General features: G+C 33.4%; 2 protein-coding genes and 2 long non-coding RNA genes across 5 annotated transcripts; 2 read left to right on the top strand and 2 right to left on the bottom strand.

The window, feature by feature from the left end:
- Positions 1-3,588: 3,588 nt before the first annotated feature.
- LOC134249510 (uncharacterized) lies at positions 3,589-6,137 on the bottom strand. 2 transcript variants are annotated; one of them, XR_009988299.1, is made up of 5 exons: positions 5,697-6,137; positions 5,237-5,342; positions 4,518-4,568; positions 4,384-4,409; positions 3,589-4,136 (listed from the first exon to the last, which is right to left on the bottom strand). It is a non-coding gene; the product is annotated as an uncharacterized LOC134249510 (long non-coding RNA). The 2 variants fall into 2 exon arrangements; XR_009988298.1 differs by lacking the exon at positions 4,384-4,409.
- A 4,042-nt stretch (positions 6,138-10,179) lies between these two features.
- On the top strand, positions 10,180-10,891 carry LOC134249509 (uncharacterized). The gene is made up of 2 exons (XM_062731853.1): positions 10,180-10,550; positions 10,654-10,891. The coding sequence occupies exons 1-2, from the start codon at positions 10,267-10,269 to the stop codon at positions 10,889-10,891; spliced, it is 522 nt and encodes a 173-aa protein (XP_062587837.1). The 5' UTR covers positions 10,180-10,266.
- Positions 10,892-11,746: 855 nt separating this feature from the next.
- LOC134249508 (uncharacterized) lies at positions 11,747-13,394 on the top strand. The gene is made up of 3 exons (XR_009988297.1): positions 11,747-11,772; positions 12,215-12,305; positions 13,333-13,394. It is a non-coding gene; the product is annotated as an uncharacterized LOC134249508 (long non-coding RNA).
- Positions 13,395-15,530: 2,136 nt separating this feature from the next.
- Positions 15,531-16,584, bottom strand: LOC134249507 (uncharacterized). Its single transcript, XM_062731852.1, has 2 exons — positions 16,237-16,584; positions 15,531-15,686 (listed from the first exon to the last, which is right to left on the bottom strand). Exons 1-2 carry the CDS (start codon positions 16,432-16,434, stop codon positions 15,531-15,533), a joined length of 354 nt encoding a protein of 117 aa, XP_062587836.1. The 5' UTR covers positions 16,435-16,584.
- Between the last annotated feature and the right edge of the window lie 3,940 nt (positions 16,585-20,524).

Raw genomic sequence — 20,524 nt, 5'->3', positions numbered from 1 at the left:
GTAAAAAGGCATCGACGCTCGCCTGGGCTCGAAAAATAGGTTCATACGCATCTCGCAAAAATTGATACGTTTTCTTTTATATCTTTTTAGTTGTTAATATTTTGTTAAGACGTATATTATAAAAGATGTGCAATATAGTAAGACCTTTCATTTGGTATCAAGAAAAAAGGAATAGCCCATCAAATTAGGGGCATAGAGGGACCAAAAGTCTCTCGTCTTTAATTCTTTATTGATAAATATTTTGTGATACATTACTACAGCAAAGATATTCAACTTAACGATTTGCAACAAAATATACTAAAAATCTCATCATATGTTACGTAATAAAGGGTCACAGGGGGCTAGAATGCTAAATCTTTGTGACGCTTTATATCTCAAAAAGCGTGAATATTTTGATGAGCAATACTGAACAAAAAATAGTCAGAATAATGTTCTAAACAATATGCATTCTTTTAAGTTTTGTAAAACGGCCCCAATAAGGACTTGTAGGGGTGGCCCCTAAATATTTCCATTTAGGATATCTGTACGACGAAAAGAAATCTCTGAGTAGGTGTTGAACAAAATGTCGTATAAATTACAAGACCTTTCATTTGATATCAAGAAAAAGGGACCGACTCCTCAGATCAGGGGCTCCGGCAGAAGGGGAAAAAAGTCTTTCAACTTTAACTCTTTCATGTACAATATTCATCTTAACGAATTGCAACAATATATTAATTTTAAAATGTTGCTCATATGTTACGTAAATAGGGATCACAAGGGGTCAGAATGCTAAATTTTTGACGCTTCATATCTCGAAAAGGGGTGATATTTTGATAAGCAATATTTCAAAAAAGATAGTCAAAATAATGTATGTTTTAAACATTATGCATACTTTTATTTTTTGTGAAATGGCCCCAATAAGGACTTGTAGGGGTGGCCCCTAAATTTTCCCATTCAAGATATCTCTACAACGGAAAGTGATTCTAGGACATGGACATGGTTCTTCTTCATACATAGTCCTCTTTAAGTTCTTTCTTTTTCTTTAATAATTGATTAATGGTTTCCTTTTTTTAAGGACTTCCATCCCTAATGGGACCTAATTCCGTACCCTTAAATGTCTGTCAGATACATAATACACTGATATTATATTAAAGCATTTTCTAGTGGAAAAGGATTGCCCGTGAGAAAGATTTAAAAATGTCATTAATTAATCAGTAGTTAATTAACAAAAATTGCATTGAAGTCTATGGGGAAAAACGTTTTTTCAAAATAAAAATTCAAATAATTTGAATATCAATAAATCCTGCGGTGGAAAGATGCATTGAAACATTAAAAATAGAATGGCAATTGAAAACAATTTTTTTACCAGCTAAATTTTTTTAATTGATTGTTTTTATTAATTAAAATAAGGGGAGATAACTCTCACCAAAACTCAAGGTCATAAATTAGGACACATCCCACTATACATGCTAATAGTAATAAATGGGAAAAATGTCTAAATAAACTGAGTATTCAGTGCTTACATATCATTTATGTTCTAATTTCACTGAATTTTTTCCCATTGGGGATTGAATACCTTAATTTGTAAATATTCTTAATATCTCTAAATCTCTGTTTTAATCATTATCATAGTATAGAGCATCGTTCTTATTTTAAAAGCTTTGTGTTCGCAAAAGACATATTAATTTATTTAAAAATTATTTAATCAGTTAATTAATCCATATACCTAACACTTTACGTTTACTGATGTTTATATCAGATAGAAAAAAATGCAATATTTCATTATATAGTTATAAGAGTAACATTGATTCAGGAGATAACGTATTCACTTTACAATTTAAAAATACTGTTAAAACGAAGACTAGATTGATCTATGAATCACCCAGCACAAGTAAGTCCGGGGACAAGGGTAATTATGAACCCCTATTAAAATTTTTCACTGCAGTATACGTAATTTTCTTGAAAGTTTTAAGAAATGCATCTTGAGAAATTTATTTCATTATAGAAAAAGTTCCTGAAATTTTCAAAGAATTTCTGTACATCGATCAAAAAGATATCCATATCAACAAAAACAAAATCCGGAACAATTGGGAATCTGGAGTACTAGTTATACCGCTGCCTTGGGAGTCAGCAGTACTAGAAATACCGCTGCCTTCACTCGTTCAACCAGACCCTCGGCTGTCTCCGTAAATCTCCGACCACCCAGAGGGTCTGGTAAAGATACGTATTATCGTTTGTAACGCCAAAACGAGGTTTACCGAAATTCTGGTAAAGTTTTTGATTGGCTGAAAAGAACACACCTATACGATTTAAATGAATACATGATAAATCAGCAGAAAAATAACTTAAAGATGTTAAAATTTTGTGTCTAAAAGTTAAAGATGTTAGATAGGAATTATTTACGGAAATGCCCACCAGTTATAGGTAAGTGTGTTTTTATCATGTCTTGCAAATATTCTGTACGAAAGCAAAAGTGAAAGTAGTGTAGCCCTACCTGCGTAATACACATTCCTTCGATTGATATTGTAATTTCTCGTTTGGAGTCCCAAATTAAAGATTAGTTTATTAATATAAAGTCACAACCCAGAACAAAAAAGACGCTTAACATTTGTTTTCAAGAAGGATCTTCAAAATGAAAACAAGATAGCGCCCTCTGACGGCTACAAACGCTTACGTGATTCTTTACCAGACTCTCTGCTTGTCGGAGTTTACGGAGACAGCCGAGCGTCTGGTTGAACGAGACTAAAACTAAAGTTAGAACACAACTTTCGGACTCGTTTTCAGCAGAGACGTATAGAAGAAGTTAGCAATTCATCCGTTGTCAAAGTTGGAGATATAGAGAAGGCCTAGATATTTTGAACAGCAAAAGAAAGAAGTAGAGGCAATGATAATTTGATTGCAAGTGTGAAGTTTCATTTTATTGGTACAGTGAAGTGCACAGCACAGTGTAAGTTTTCATTTGAGATGGTAAACAATCGCCATATTGAATCAAAGAAAAGTGTTGTAAATATAAACACGTTGAGCCAGTATATTGTTTGTGCATTTATTTGTTCAAAATTCAATATGTAACCATTGTTAGTTAATCTGAAATCCCTAATGTAGATTTTCCGCAACTTCCATGGAATTCCAAAGCATATTCCATGGAATTCCATGGAATTTTTGTTCCGCGGAATTCTTTAGAATTCTCCGGAGTATTGGGACGGAACTTTTTTCGGAATGATTTGGAATTTTGAATCTAGTCTGGAAAAGAGCGGAACAATGCCAGAATGGAAATTAGCGGAGGAAATCCGTGGAATTCCAGGATATTTGTAAATCTAAGGAATTCCATGGAAATCCATGGAATTCCAGGATTCCAAATTCCAAATACATGTACAAAGAAAACTGAAATAATTAGTGCCAAATAATTACAAAAAAAAATCGATAACATCACAATGTTTCATAGATCAAACCTATATTTTCAAAATAAAAAATTAATTGTTTCTTTTACAATGTTTTTTGAGACAAATATTGCATATGATATAACTCTCAGGTGTACAATATAAGCACACTTTCATAAAATATTCTCACGGAAAGTATTTTACATTAAAGTTTATATACAGAGAAAATATGATTACTGGAGAATCAGTCACCTTGGTTAAATTAATGATAATCATGTTATGATATACATGAATTTAGTAAACTCCAGTCTGCATTTTCTAAAATAAGAAGTAAGTTTTAATAAATGAAATTGGCTATGGAATTGGAATAGTCATTGAGACCTCAACAAAGTATACATTTACAATGAACTGCCATTGGCTTATCATGCTTATGTACTGGTACAAAGTTATTGACTAGAGTGACAAACACATGTATTACATGCAAAAAAATATGTACTACACAACTATATTGATACAATGATCCCATAAAATCAACAGATGATATTTCCCCCCAACGTACGTGCCAAAGATCCCAATTAATGAAAATCCAAATCTTCTGACGTGTTTTCTAGAGAATCATGCACTTCCTCACTGATATTCTATGAAATTAGTAAATGGTTATGTTAGAAGGTTGACAGTTAATTGGTGTCACGAACGGATTCACTTTCAGTACGAAGGCTCAGAAAGTTTGATGTTGATCATTCCAACAGACACTTCAAACTTTCGATCCTTACACGATTTCTGAAAGAAAAAGATGACCATTAAAATGCATCATTATTGATATCCATATAAATATATGACAAAAATAAACAAAAGCTATACAAAACAATTGATTTTTTTTTGATCTGGCAAATCAGTTTACTATGGAATATGAATTTATTCACTATCTTGCAATTTTTTGTTCAAATTAGGATTAATTCTGATGAATGTATAAATGTGAAAAGTTTATAGATGACAGACAACATTAGGCACTGATCAAAAAACTCACTTAGGCCTTAAAATGGTTCAGGTAAGCTAAAACAAAAAGGTTTGAGCTCAAGCTCATTGCCTGACTAACACTGAAAAAGATAATTTCAATTCATGTGATTTTATTGATTTAGAAAAAAAATTCAGAAATCTTACCTTTATGTTTTTCTTTTCATACACCTCTTGTCCTTGTGGGCACCCGGATTCCTGTAAAATGCATGTATACTTCATATTAGATGATTGCTATTTTATCTAAAGTAATTAGGCATGTCTGTGCAGTTTTCATGTTTACATTACCTGTCAGAATGCATTGTTATTAATTATTTGAATAAGGAATTTAAGCGTGTTAAGAATATAAACCTTTAAATCTTGTTTCCTTGGCAAAGTTGCAATAATTTTTTTAATAGCGAGCGCAGCGAGCGTCGTGTAGCGAGCTCAATATACTATAACGTGTATGAACGGAGGAAATTTGGTTGAAATCTTCACGTCGTTCCAAGAAATTTTTATCTCACAGCGTGAAAGAATTCCAAACTCCCAATAATCCTTTGTGGTGAAGAGTCAACAGGACTTTTTATTTGACGTCATACTTTCGTCACTTAAACGGCTCAGGTATTTCGGATTTTGTAGGAAACTTCCGAAAATTCAGAATCTCTATCCCAATGCCTGGGAAGTGGGAAACTGGGAATTGACTTGTAATTCTGTTCAACTGAGGATAGGCAGTGCAAGTAAAATCTGTATAAAGGATTTTGAAAGTAAATAACTGCGCTCGCCCCCAACGGTCGCACCGTAGAACACATTATTATGCTAATAGACATGGATTAATAAAATCAGAGTTAGTTAACTTGGTTTGAGCGATAATTTGAGCTCGTTCTCACCATATTCACAAGCCTAGAGACTGACTGGCTAAGCATCTACATCCACCAAGTTATCAAACGCCAGCGCTGAGGGGATCATCTCAGGCACATTTTTATGCAGCAACAGCTATAAAATAATTAAAATAAGAGCTGAAAATGATCATGAACATGCCTTAAAATATATATAATTAATTACATTGTACATCATATTCTGTAAATGTTATCTTGACTTGAACAAAGGAACGTATAGGTAAATTCTTTACATAAGTTCGATCCTAAACGAGGGCATTCGGGTTAAAATCCATGAGCTTAATGAGATGTTTAGAGTTTTTAAATAATTATTACAAAATTGAAATAGTGCACTAACGATTTCACCGTCAGGCAGTTTATGTGTGACTGTGTGGTGCCCAGACTAATGAACAGGTAGCAGAAGCGTTCTTCATTCAAGGACACATAAAATACTGCACAATATTGTACCTACCGGGTCTTAAAATGTCTTCATCTTCTTCCATCTAAAGCTAATCAAGATTCCCCTGTTCTAGACACTCTCTTTCCAACTTTCCTTCTGTGCAACATCAACATGGCATTCGATATTTTTGAATTTCGGCTTGTTGTTTAAATTAATTGTTCATCGAGCCCGACTTCGATCCCGATGTTATTGTACTATTGGGCGACAGTTAAAAAAATTCTAAGTAATTTTCCACAGTTTTCCAGAGCAGAAAATGGCTAAGTTTCTCATTTTATCATTTTTTCCAAAGAATTCCACTACTTTCCAAAGCAAAAAATGTCTAAGTCCATTTATTTTTTCAAATTCCAAAATATTCCAAAAACTTCCAGACACACTTTTCGACTTTGGTATGGAAACGAATGGAATTCCATGGAATTCCAAAACTTTTCCAAACCCTTTGGAAAATCTACATTAGGGTTGTTAGTGTTCATTTTGTATTTGCAAATGCGAGCACTAAATGCCGAATCGGTATCCCGGGAAATAAGTTAATTACTGCAGATCACAGGCCTAAGAAAAAAAAAATTAAGGTGTTAAAAAATAAAAATAAGGGTACATGTATGGAACTCTTTCATATGGTACCTACTTTCGCCAATAAAATTCTTTTAAATCAATGCTTTACGATTGCTAACGTACCACCTAAGGGAATCAATATTTGACTTTTAAAAACCTGCTTACGATGTATTTAATATAGATCTATTAATTACTTTAATGAAAAATGAGGCATATTAAAGTCAAACCTTATGAATAACTACAATGTTTACTGAAGTGTGACCAATTCATAGAAACAATTAAATTAGTGTCTATTCCATTTTCAAAGAAAAAATTATAATAATTTTTTCCTTTGTAGTTGTGTTCTTTTCATTTGTAAAAATTAAAAATTCAGATAAAACGTTACACCGTATGCGGTGTTTGATGTTAGAAGAGCGTGCTAAAGCAGACAGTATGGCGTCTGAAGGGGGTTCCTTTGGAGAAATCTGTAAAAAAAAGAAAACAATACAAAGCTTATGAATTCCACTCATGATAAATTGTTACAAATAGATTAACCAGCATAAAATGTTTACTACAGAAAGCCACGGCTTGAATTTAGCAGCATACAATAAGTTGAAAATTGTTCCATAAAGCTATGTCAATAAGAAGTTGAGTGGATTTAGTATTGACACTAAGGCACCGGATGGATACTACAACTAGGCAATATGAGAGTCAATGAAAGTTTGTTATTTGATTTATTACTGGGGGACTACTATTGTGGCAACCTCACAGACCGTCTTTAGTGATCAAGAATTTCCTGGAAATTGGTTTTCGGACAAGGAGGTTACTTCAAAAGTCTTCTCGTGATACCAAGATATTTGTCAATCCCACTGTATTAGAAATAATGGCATTTTACTGTAAACCAACTATTATTCGCGTCATCTTTTATTCGCGATTCGTCCGTTTGAAATCAATCCGCGACGATTAATTTTCGCGACAGAGAAAACATTTCCTACAAATACTTAGCAAAATCATTGGTTCGCGGCGATTTATATTCGCGAGTTAAAGTCGGTTGCGAAACTCGCGAATATTTCTCGCACGCGAATAAAAGTTGGTTTACAGTATATACAGTAATACCAATTCGACAAATGTTCAATTCACAAATAAGAATTAACAAAAGGTGCGTTAGCAGTTTTGTCTAGTGTATAAAAAATCTTCATTACAATATTCATTCTGTAATTCCTTATACTTTTCGAGATATTCGGAAATCAATTCCAAAATTGACTTTAATTTTTTTACTTGACATCAGTTTGGGTCTTTGAAGATCGAGCTACATTAATTGTTAAGTGGGAACGGTTGGAGAAATTTTCCTGGATTACTGGATGAATATATGCGCATTTGCATTCGGGCTTTTCTCTAATTTGATCATATAATCTTAATAAATGACCAACAACATTTTAGCTGTAATTGTTTTAAAATCGAAAGGTATATAATACATTCCAGGAAAAAATTGTTCAACCATAGCTTCTTTTACATTCATAATCAACATGGTGGTGCAGTTGTTGATGTAGACGTTTTCAAATTAATTTTTAGGGAAAGAAATATTACGGACTAAACTTTATAATCTGGAGTAAGAATTCAACTTTAAAATGTTAAAAATACTATGCAACTCTTCGCCGCACTTCAAACACCATCTGTTTACATGTAAATGGCCAGGGGTCCAAGCTAATTTCGAGTAAAAAAAAAGTAGGTCATATTTGAAATTGATTTAAGAATATCTCTAGAAGTATATGGAATTCAGAATGTGCTTTGTTAGAAATGAAGATTTAAATAGAAATTAAAATTTTCGATTAAAAAATATTGTCTTAGTGAAATTTGGTACCCAGTGTAAGAGTTCCATACTTTTATCTTTTTTATAAAGGCCTGTGCTGCAGATGCAGTTGTCTTGTGCTGAAATATGAATCTTTATGAAATCGTTTAATAAAATGGATTCGGTATAGAAATACCAATATTATAACTTGTTCATAAGCGTCAGAAGCAAAGAGCAATATATGATAAGTGTGTCAAATGGCCCTTTAAAATGAATATCATAATTTTACTTTATAATTTTTAAAATTTAATTTGCACAGTTTTCCATCACAATCCATGTGACCTTAATTCGTAATTTTCAATTTGATCAAAATGCCATTAATTTAGAAATATGACATCAAAAAGTTCACATTTTCCCGCCATTTTAGCATATATTTTAAAAAACAACTTATTTTCAAGCAGTTTTTGTCTTGTTTTGGTTGGATTGCAAAAATAGCATCATTTCTGACATCATTAGCTCACCTTTGGCTCAAGTGAGCTTTTCTGATCAAAATTTGTCCGTTGTCTGTCGTTGTTGTCATAAACTTTAATATTTTCGACTTATTCTCCAGAACCACCTTGCCAATTTTAACCAAATTTGACATAAAGCATCCTTCGCTGAAGGGGATTCAAGTTTGTTAAAATGAAGAGCAACACCCTCTTCCAAGGGGAGATATATTGAATTAGTGAAAAATTAATGTCATCTTTTAAAAATCTTCTCCTAAAAAACCACTAGGCCAGAAAATGTGAAACTCATGTGGAAGCATCCTCAGGTAGTATAGATTCAAATTTGATCAAATCATGACCCCTGGGGGTAGGGTTGGGCAAAAATGGCCGATCAAAGTTTTACATAGGAGTATATAGGAAAAATCTTTAAAAATCTTCTTCTCAAGACCACAGTTAGCCTGGAAAGATGAGAGTCATGTGGAAGCATCTTCAGGTAGTGTAGATTAAAGTTTGTCCAAATCATGACCCCAGGGGTAGGGTGGGGCCACAATGGCCGATCAAAGTTTTACAAAGGAATATATCGGAAAGTCTTAAAAATCTTCTTCTCAAGAACCACTGGGCTAGGAAAGATGAAACTCATGTGGAAGCATTCAGGTACTAAAGTTTGTATGTCTTTAAATAAAACAAGCAAAATGCAAAGAATTGTGGTCCCCCACTTTCAGTGTCTTTGTGGGTGAGATGTCATTTTTTTGTGTCAGATATCAATGGCTTATCATATGTCATTTGGATTGATCGGTTGTTTGTTGTTTAATGTCCACCTCGAGAATTTTACACTCATATGAAGACGCCACCACTTGCTGGTGGAGAGCTGCAAATTTTGGCCTATACTCGGCACTCAGGGCCATTGTGTAGGGAGGGATCTTTTTTGTGGCAGCACCTACTGCGACAGGGGACCTCGGTTTATACGGTCTCATCCAAAGGACCGGTCTCAATGTCACACAGTGGGATTCGAACCTGTGACATAAGGATTGACTCCTTTCTTCGCGATTCTAGAACAGACGCTGTAACCACTGAGCCACTCCAAGGTCAAAAGATCAAAGTTGTTGGTATCCAGTGAAAGGTCTTGCTGTAAGGATTGACTCCTTTCTTCGTGACTTTAGAACAGACGCTGTAACCACTGAGCCACTCCAAGGTAAAAAAGTCAAAGTTGTTGTTATCCAGTGAAAAGTCTGGCCACAAAGAATACATATGTGCAATATGAAAGCCCTAGCCTTTACTGTTTAAAAGTTATAGCCAAAGTAAAAGTTAGGAATTTTTATGTTAAAGTGGTTCAAACTCCAAAGTCAAGGTCAAAAGGTCAAACTTGGTGGTACCCAAAGAAAGGTCTTGTCACAAGGAATACACATTTGAAATATGCTAGCCATAGCTCCTCTTAATCCAAAGTTATGGGCAAGGTTAAAGTTTTTGTGAATGACGGACAGCTAGACAGACTAAAGGACAGACAAATAAAATTTAATGTCCCCCGGGGGACAAAAACAGCTCTGTGAATCTGTATTTTCTAATAATTAATTCTTAAGAAACATGGTTTCATAACACATAACAATCCACATAAAAAAGAATATATATAACACTAAAAATGCAAACAGCTTTTAAATAATATGTAATAATAATTAAAACACATTAACTTACATATATACACAGTTCCACAGCCGCAGCGTTAGCTCCGCCCACCATAGATACGTCATAGCAACGAAACAGCCTCGGACATAGAGAGGGAAAAATGGCGGCGGATACAAACGCCCTACGAATAATTCCGCCGAGTATATCTTTGGATTATTTTAAAAATGTCGTCGTTACATCCCGTGCAAAGGAGAGAGGGTATAATTTTTTCATTAATGGTTATATCCATGCAGTAAAACTGTATACTTCCACTGATAAAAGCGTAGAAATTACGGCAAAATGTTACCGGTCGATGAAAAAGAGCGAGGATCCTCACAAGATAAATATGACGATCAACTATGATGTGGGCGTCATTGACGATAGTCATTGCTCTTGTCAGGCAGGGTGAGTTATGTATTTTCTTTTCTTAACTCTGTGGCTAATTTATATTGCGCTTTATCTCATACCGTAAGTAAATAAAATTGATAAACAAATTGTTTACTAATAGACTCTCCGGAACCTGTGCTCATACAACGGCATTGATATATACTCTCCAGCATTATAAACGTCTAGGACTGAATCAGGTTCCTGCAGAGCTACCCTGCACAAGTTTGCCTCAACAATGGCACAAGCCTAGGGGGACTAAAATTCAGCCGGAACCCTTATCCTCCATGGTTTTCTCAAAGCCTAAACCAACCCCACGAAAGAAGAAACCTGTTTATGTGGACAAGCCAAATCAAACGTAATCATACATTATTAATAAATGTAAATATTCATTTTCATTCCCAGCTATTATATAAATCATTTTTTGAACTAGGGAAAAAATTCACTAAGTCAGACACATCTGTTTTATATTTGAACATTTTACTAGATAAGGGCGTAAAAGGAAATCTAACAACAAACGTTTGTAACCAATTTTAACGTGATAACTTCAGCTTTTCAAGAATTTCTCAAATGAACCAAGCTGTCGACAATTAGTTGGTTATACAAGGAAATCAACAGTATCGTTTTTAGTCAACATTTTGCAAATTTAATTGTGTTTGCTTGCTCTCAAATATCTTTATTTTTAAAAAACCTTTGAACTTTTCCTGTTAAATATATTACTTTTTCATATATATAAACATTTTTCTCATATTTTCTAATTGGATAATTTTTTACTCAAAAAGTTGTGTGTTACATTTATACACCAAAATGACGATTTATAAAAAGAGAAAAATCCTTAAACATCCTTAAACAATCTTGTGTGAAAATTCTTTTTATCACATTTGTTTAAACATCAATACTAATGTTTTCCTGTTCAGTGTGATGTTAAAAAATGTGAATCTTCAAGTGATAACTTGAACTAAAATATTGTAAATACATGTAAAGGACAAGTTACCAACAAATAATATTTCGAAGAATGAAATTTAATGATTTCTATTGGATTTTTTTTTCCAAGATTACACACAATATTCAATACACAATAACAAAGAGACTTTATCAATTTTTTTGCTAGAACAAAAAAAAGAGAGAGATTTGATTAATGGCTCTTTCTTTTATAGCCTGCAAAAGCGGAGCAATTTTTTGATGGTCACTCAGCTACTCATAGATGTCTTTAGAAGCAAAGACGACTTGGGACAATGCCAAGGTACACTTAATGATTTATTTTTTCACTTTCTCTATCACAAGCCGCTATATAACCTATATTAATCCTCCAATATTGGGTTATACATATATATGTACATATATTCACCTGACAAGATACATATATACATACCCTCTGAGGGGTACATGATTAGCAACGAATTTTTGATCACTTATTCCTAGCTAATAGAGTATCAGGTTCATAATAATTTCTAGATCACTGTAAAAAAGATAAAACTCGCCAAAACATTGTACACCTGAATACGAAAAATGATGATCTCGGACGAGTCTGACAAAAATTATGTCAAATGCGTTCAACTGAAGTCATTTGATATCCTAAATATTTTAAAACATATTTATTTCATATTAAACGATTTGTTAAAAAATAATTTGTCAGTATGTCCCTATCTAAGGATATGTATTTATGTTACTGGCTTATGTTTCAGAGTGAATGTCAAAAATACGACTCAAAACTGGTTGAAATCAAAACAGAGTCAAAGAACTCGTGGATACAGGAAAAATTTTTGCCCAAGAAAGGTAAAACAAGTATTCGCTGTAAAGGAAAAAAAGTTTGGGAAACGTTATATTCAGATTTAAAATTTCAAGAGCAACTAGTAATCATATGAATGAATAAACATTAAAAGAAGAAAGAATTAGCTCGAGTAAGGTTTTCCGATGAAAATGTGTACTTCTTGTACTTCTGTTTAGACGTGAACAAAATTTTTTGGATATAGAGAAAACCTAGACTTGTAGTCACTTTTGATGTATCTTTATAAATGTTTACATCTCCAAAGACAAATACAATAGAATAATGTTCTTTTGTACAATGCATTTGTCAGTGCATAGAAAACAGAATCGAAAATACTGCAAGAAAATTATAAACCTGATTACAATTCCCGATCATTACATATAAACTGTTATCACAAAGATCTTTCTTTTGAATACATAAAAACACAAAATATATATGAAATTTTTTATTAGTTTCAGATGTCTAAAGAATGCGATGATTATGAAAAGCTATGAAATATCTTTTAATGTCGAAAGAATTGTTAGAAAGTTCTGCTTGCAGTCATGATATAAAAAAGACAAAAACCTGCAGTTTCATTCATTGCATCTATAAAAAAATATGAAAAAAATGCATGAAGCTCGACAGTATAGGTGAATCCACACTTTTCAAAAGTTATATCACTTTGCTGCCATCTTTTGGAAAAAAACCCATAGAATCATCACAGTAGACTTAACGGTTTTTTTTCATTAAAGGTTTTTTGCCATTTGAATGGAAAAATTATGTGCATCTTGTGTAATGTTTTCCCAAAAGATGGGGCTACCCATATAACGAAATAATTTTTAGCAAGGTGAATTTGTTGACCAAATGTTTAGTAACATAAAGTGGTTGTGGGTTGCTTTCCCTTTTTCCTTTTGGTTGACCTCACCAAAAGGACACAACTGTGTTTTAGTGGGAAACAGGTGTCTAGAAGTTTCAAGTGCCCATAAACTAACTATAATTTGATTTATTCCATTATTTGGTGTCGATTTTTTTGTAACTATCAAATATATGTTGTAGCTGATTGTCCTCACGTTTTTGACTGCGCTGTGTGGATTGGGGCAACAGACCGGAATGTGGAGGGAAAGTATGTTTGGGACAGTGACAATAGCCCTGTCACGTTCTTACCATATTTTTAGGTGACAAAATCTCTTGTTTCTGGACAAGAGGATTTAAATTTTCAAAAAGTTTGGGTTTCGTTTGTGAAATGGATCAATTAAATTCCACATAGAGATTCTTGTCCTTTAAAAGCCAAGTACGGGATAAATAGATCTTAAAAATAATGTTTATAATTCATGAAACGCAATAAATGAAAGTTTATAATAGTTGAGTGTTTGTTTTAATAGAAATCCAGATATTGAAGCAAAATACCTGTTCAATTATTGTAATTTTATATAATTAGAAATTACGAGAAATCAAACCTACACTGTTCACTTGTTTTACAGACAATTGCCTGATGATAAACATCTATTCTCCAGCTGATATACTGATTTTAATGACCTCAGTTTAAAAAAATGTAGTGACAAAACTAAGTCTTGCAATAAACATTACCGGTACATACAAACATTGAGGGTAATAACATGGGCATGTAGACACAAAATAAGGACTGAATTTTTTGAACCAATTTTAATATTTATTATTCCTACCTAAGGCCTCATCTAATGATTAGCAAAAATTTGAACATCATTTGTTGATTAACAAACGAGATACAGAACTTACAGTTCTTCATAATGTAAACAAGGCTCATGCCTTGTTTTTGTTTACATAAAGAACGCGGGTATGTTAAGGAAGGATATAAGTCGTTTCTCGGAAAATTTAGACTTTTTAAAGAAAATTTAGTTTGATAAATTAACAAAACCGCTGATAAACGTAAACTCTTATTAACCATTGAATACAGATAAAAGAGTGTCTAAAACAAAAACATGCACCACCGCCACAGGATCACGTGACTTCTATTTATAGCGAAATTTTCCTTAATAAAAAGGCTAATAGAACAACAATACCCCGAAGTTTAATAATTTCTTTGAGTAAATAATATAGTTGAAAAACTTCTATTTTGCTTGAAAAGTGCTGCTAGAATCCCACTGTCCTATCAGTAAAATAATTATTCCACACATTCGCACAAAACCTTACCCTATGTTTTGAATTTCATATATATCAACCGAGATTTTTCGCGAAATCATGCTTAACACTTTCCAAGTTAGCAGCACTTTCCATCTGTACAAATCTTGTGTTTTGAAATACCCAGCTTATTGTTGTTCTGCTGCATTATTTTTGTCACAAATGACAGAGGAAAGTCCGACCAGGATACGTATATAACCGGCTGTCGTTGAAAGAGAATATCATCTATTAAAATAAATTAGCATACCTGTTTCATTAACTGAAATCCATATGAATTTTACATAGTATTAATGATATTTGCTTTTAAACTCCATTTCACGTGTCTTTGTACAAGCCGTCGTTGCCAAATTCTCTTTACACGACATGATCAATACTTAAGATACTTGATGTACGCATATGACGTCATCGGTGGTAGATTTTGATTAAAATGACAGATACAGCATAACAAAATAAAAACATTTTATTTGTATTAATGTTTACAAGTTTCTATTCATTTTCTAGAGTTAAATAATATCTCTAAATACCAATATTACGAAAACTTGAGTTTTAAAAATTGACGTCATCTCGCTTACTATGACGTCATAATGTAGCACTGATTTAGTCACGGTAGAATATTTTGTATGCTTCCTTATCACCCCTGCGTACAAGTAGTGGTGTCTCCAAATGAGTGAAAAATTCTTGAGTGAGACGTTAAACATCAAACTATATTTAATTTACTTTAACTGCCTCTAATCATAAAGTTTTTAAGTTTTCATTGTTTGAGAAGAATACTGTAATAATCAATACTATGCTGTCTATATCATGTTGTTAATATGCCTTCTCCATGTGACCTATACCCTCCAAACTTTGAATATCCCCCTCCATGTGCCATACTGCCCAGATCATAGTTGATATAAACACACAAAGTGCTCACTATATGATATATCACATAAGCATTAAACGGATGTAAATAATTGTTACCAAATATTTTGCTCTGAGAAAATGAACTTGATGAAAAATTCTTTGTCAAGATAAATTTGTCATTTCTGCATTTACCCCTCAAAGTGTCTACATAGCTAATAATATTTTACCGGATTCCATATAATTATATCAGTATATTACCTAAATGACAGTACATTACTGGAAGTAGCATTTCCACTAAATGCACCGAGAGGCTGACGGGATGGAGGATGTCTCGCCTTCTTAAATTCCCCTGTTTTTGCATCACATGGGTCTGGGTACTCTGCTGTTGGCCCATCAATATTGAAGAAATGCTAAGAAACAAAAATATTACTTGTAAAGTAGTAAGTACTGTACTTTCCTGTCGAGCCATTCTCTGTTTCGATGAATGATACATGTATGGTGAACTAATAATGGAAATTTCATTCATCATTAATATTATGTTGATAGTATCCAATAACTATCGAAAATAAATCATATACAACAAGATCTATAACAAGCTCAGCTAGCCTACAACCAACGGGTCGATACTTTTATTTTCATCCATAGCCTAGTTAATCCGAGATTCCTCTGACTCTAACCCCCGCTTTTATATTGTGACTACTCCGCACAAGTCACAAGGGGGTTAGAGTCAGAGTAGTCCGAAATATCTGACGTTTTCCTGGCCTTTTTACGATTTTGATATATTACATGTAAAATATCAAAATCGTAAACAAGCCAGGAAAACGTCAGATACTTCGGACTAGAGTCAGAGGAATCTCGGATTAATCCCTAGTATGCCTGTTCGCTTTCTCCGCTGGTTTACAAATTTCGATAAGATAATAAAAAGCCTCGAAACATATAAAGAACAAAAAATACCCTTACCTTAGTACATATATACGTATCTTTTGTAATTTTGTTGACATTTAGCTGATGCTGCGGCCTATGACATAACGCAATCCATCGCATACACTTGTGCAAGTTCGTCTTTGGTTTAGGAAACGGTATAAACTTGGCACCGTTAAGCTTGTCTTTATATCGACTGTCCGAATTGCACGTTCCAAATGAACAATGTTTCACCATTTTCTCTTCAGAATAGATCTATTTTCACGTTGAAAACAATGTAAACATCACTGTACTAATCGTACACAACATGGCGGTAATGTCCGAGTCTTGTCCGAGGTACGTAATGGCGGGCGGAGCTTATTTTTCGACGTATATCATTGGTCAAAATATAAGGTCACGAACTTCTATGGAACTGTGTATTCTCCTGTTGAAGAAGCTGATTGCTGTGATCAGCATCCTAAACAGGAGAATACATGTACGTTTATGTATTTTTAAAATAGGTAATTGCATTTTTGTGTAATACTGTCATTTCTTTTATTGATTATTTATTCAAATTCAAGAGATAATTTCAGAAATACCGATGTGAAAACGCCTATAGTTTTTGATTGCTTTTCTTTGTATATATACATGTCTGTCAACAAAATTTTAGTGCAATATAAAACTAGGGGTTTTTTTGTAACTCGATCATCCAACAAATTTTCAGATTTTATGCTGAAAAAAAAATTGGCTGTAGAAAACAGACATCTATATCTTTTAGATTGGTTTAATATATGGAGATAATGAGCAGTATTCAAGCTCAATTTAAAGACTTGGAGCACAGCAAACACAGACTTCCAAAAAATCAGGTGGGATTAGGTGCCATGGAGAAGTGAGCATCCCCTGCTGACCCGTCTTGTGCTCCTTGTCATGATAGGGAAGAAATGGAAAACCGCGTCCCATTGACAAATCACTGTTTATAAATAATGGTCTAACAATTTGTATGAAAACGTCATAGTCCAATAAATCTAGCCCCAAAACACCAAAACCTTAAACAAATTGCAAGTTAGCAACAGAAATTATTTCAGTAGAATTTTGTTTTTTTATAAACATAATGTGCCTTTTGATATATCAAAGGGTGGGGCCACAATGGCTGATCAAATGGCTGATCAAAGTTTTACATAGGAATATAAAGGGAAAATCTTTGAAAATCTTCTTCTTAGGAACAGCAACGCCTTTTTTTGTCATATTTATATGGAAGCATCTGCAGGTGGTGTAGATACAAGTTAGCACAAATCATGATTCCCCCACCCCCTTCCCAGAATAGGACTGTGCTGCAACGGCTGATCAAAGTTTCACATAGGAATATATAGGGGAAATCTTTTTCTCAAGAACAGCAAAGTTATTATTTGTCTTATTTATATGGAAGTGTCTGCAGGTGGTGTAGGTTTAAATTTGTACAAATTTTGACCCCCGGTGATTGGGTGGGGCCACAATGAACCATTAGAATTGTACTACATAGGAATGTATAGGAAAAATGTCAAGAACATCAAAGCTGTGGTTGGTAATATTTATATGAAAGCATTCTCAGGTGGTTTAGATTCAAATTTGTTCAAAATGTGTCCCCTGGGGCTGAGACCACAATGGAAATCAATGTTTAACATAGGAATATGTAGGAAAAATTTTAAAATCTTGTTCTTAAGAACATCAAAGCCATGGTTGGTCATATTTATATTGAAGTATCCTGAGGTGGTGTAGATTCAATTTTTTTAAATTATGATTCCCGGGGGTAGGGAGGAGCCACAATGGACAATGAAAATTAAGCATGGGAATATATAGGAACAATCTTATAAATTCTTCTCTAGAACAAAACTTTGATTGTTTATATTTATGTGAAAGTATCCACAGGTAGTGTAGAAGAAAGTTTGTTCAAAACAGTGACGTATAACAAGGGGACTGCCGACTTGTTTTCGCGCCAAAATATCTTCCAGTTTTCGCAGCGCCCCCACCGGGAGTCATAGAAAGACTTCCTGTCACATATAAATATAAGAAAGTGAATATCAATATGGCTTTATTAGACGATCTTGGAGAAGATCTGAGTGATGTTTTAGAGGATTGAAATTTGATATATGATTTGAATAAGTATTTATACCTTAATCGAAAATCTAGAGTCTATATTTTATACAAAAACAGCAGTATAACACACTAAACGTAAATAATTATTTTGTTGTGTGTGGCCTATGTGGTTGATGAATACGCAAGAGGTTCTGGCGAAGCGGCGGGTCCATAAGCTCCCCCCCCCTTGCTATGACAGCTAAAGGTAGTCAGGGATCTATATGTAAAAAGAGGACACAGGGAAATAGATTCACTCTTATGTAGTCAATACACTTGATAAACAGTCCGTGCTAGATTTAACTCTTCATATTCTTGTTATCATTATGTCAATATAATTATGTGTTACGAGGGTTTATAAATTTAATAAAAAACTACTAAATATCAATCTATTTCTATATATTTGTTTTATTAATTTTCTGTCTTTATCAGGTACGTAGCAACAGGGGGGGGGGGGGGGGGGGCTACCCCCCTCCCCAACTTTTTTACCGGTTAGTTGCCCCCCCCCCCCCCTTTACCTCTGTATAGCTATATCAAGAAAATGTAGTATTGTATGCAAGAAAATTGAGAGTGAAAGGATGCTAGCCTTGAAAAAAGTAAGCCACTAAACCCCCCCTCCCCCCCCCACACACACCTGTAGTTATAGTTGAAGGTTGTTTTTATTTGATGTTTAGAAAAATCATTTTTGCACATGGTAACAATATCTAGTTAAAAGAGGAGAATCTATAGACAGATTTGGTACAATCACCAGATTTAGCTATTCTACTTCTAGTTCCAACTGATATGTGGATTTAATCACTTTACACTCTAATTTATGGTGTTCATCACTATTTGAAGGCAATATTTGAAGATGAAATTCTAGAGGAGCACTTAGTCTCATTGCCAGTTTTACCCAATAAAACTGTAATCATCTCTGAAGAAATGGTCTCTAAAGTCATTTCTGAAATTCAGAATGACATCATCTTGCCAGAAGAAATGAGGTCTCATTTGGGAACCATAAGTGGTAAATGTCAATGCCACCTTAATTTTCTTCTTTAAATTGTTTTCTATCATTGATAATATTTGAAAGTTGTTTTGTTCCAGGTTTCATGAATGCACTTTTTACTTGTGGTAGTTGCGAAAAGTGCAAAAGTTTGGCTGTATATTTGATTAGTCACTTCTGTACTTAATCACTGACTGCATTTTATTACATTATTTTAAGTCTGGATTACAGATAACTTGATAGAAAATGGTCTGCAATGTATGTTGCTTGTGGTAAATGTACTCATATACTAGTAAGTGGGGGAAAAACAAGTCAGAGCAAATTATGTTGCAATCTTCCAACCCTCCAGAATCTGTATTCTTTTACTTGTGACTGTTTAATTCTCTTTTTAATAACAATAACACATCTTTGTTGAATTGATAAATAATTACAAGTAATTTAATGACAGTTTTGAATTTACAAATTATTTCAAACATGGCTAAATGATAATACTGAATTTATAAATTATTGCAAAAGTGATTTAAAGACAATATTGAATTTACAGAGTGTTGCATAAACAAATTTAACAGCAATTAAATGAATATTGAATTATTAAAAAAAAATAAATAAACAAATCATGACCTCTTCAAAAATACAGTTTAATAGATTATACCTTTCTACAATGAGGAATTTGTTTAAATCTGAGTTACAGTACAAATACATTACAGCTTCCAAGTTGGTCCCAGCTCTAAGGCAACTTGACACAATCATAAAAACAGAAATCTTCTCTGGTGCAGTAAGGGAAAAGGCATGGCAATCATATCATCATCTCCAACCTGAACTGATTCAAAGACTATCCAGTGTAGTAAAAAATCAACAACTTTCAGCATTTTTATCTTTAAAAACTGCTGAAGAAGTTATTAAGCAAAATACACCTTTGCCAGATTCTACCTCAATTGCTAGTACAGGTAGTGTTCTCAAATCTGGAGAGAGGGATATTATTACATATATAGCTGGCTTCGTTTTATTTAGATGTAAGAAGAAATTTATTTCTTCTCAAGAGATGGCCAAATACTTTGATAAACTTACTGAGAAGGATGGAAATACAAAATTAATATCTGTAAAATCCAGGGGTGGTTTGACACAACCATCACAAGAAATAACAAATTTCTTTGTAGTTCTGGGAATATTGTTTACGAAATTGTGTACAGAAGTCTCAGTTCCTTCGCTTCAGAAATTTAGTGATGCAATTTGTCAAGACAACAAAGTGATGTCCCT

Source organism: Saccostrea cucullata, unplaced genomic scaffold (assembly GCF_032062105.1).
Source record: "Saccostrea cucullata isolate Sc308-1 unplaced genomic scaffold, CSIRO_AGI_Scuc_v1 ctg14538, whole genome shotgun sequence".
Taxonomy (NCBI): domain Eukaryota; kingdom Metazoa; phylum Mollusca; class Bivalvia; order Ostreida; family Ostreidae; genus Saccostrea; species Saccostrea cuccullata.
This window is presented reverse-complemented; position numbering and strand designations above follow the sequence as displayed.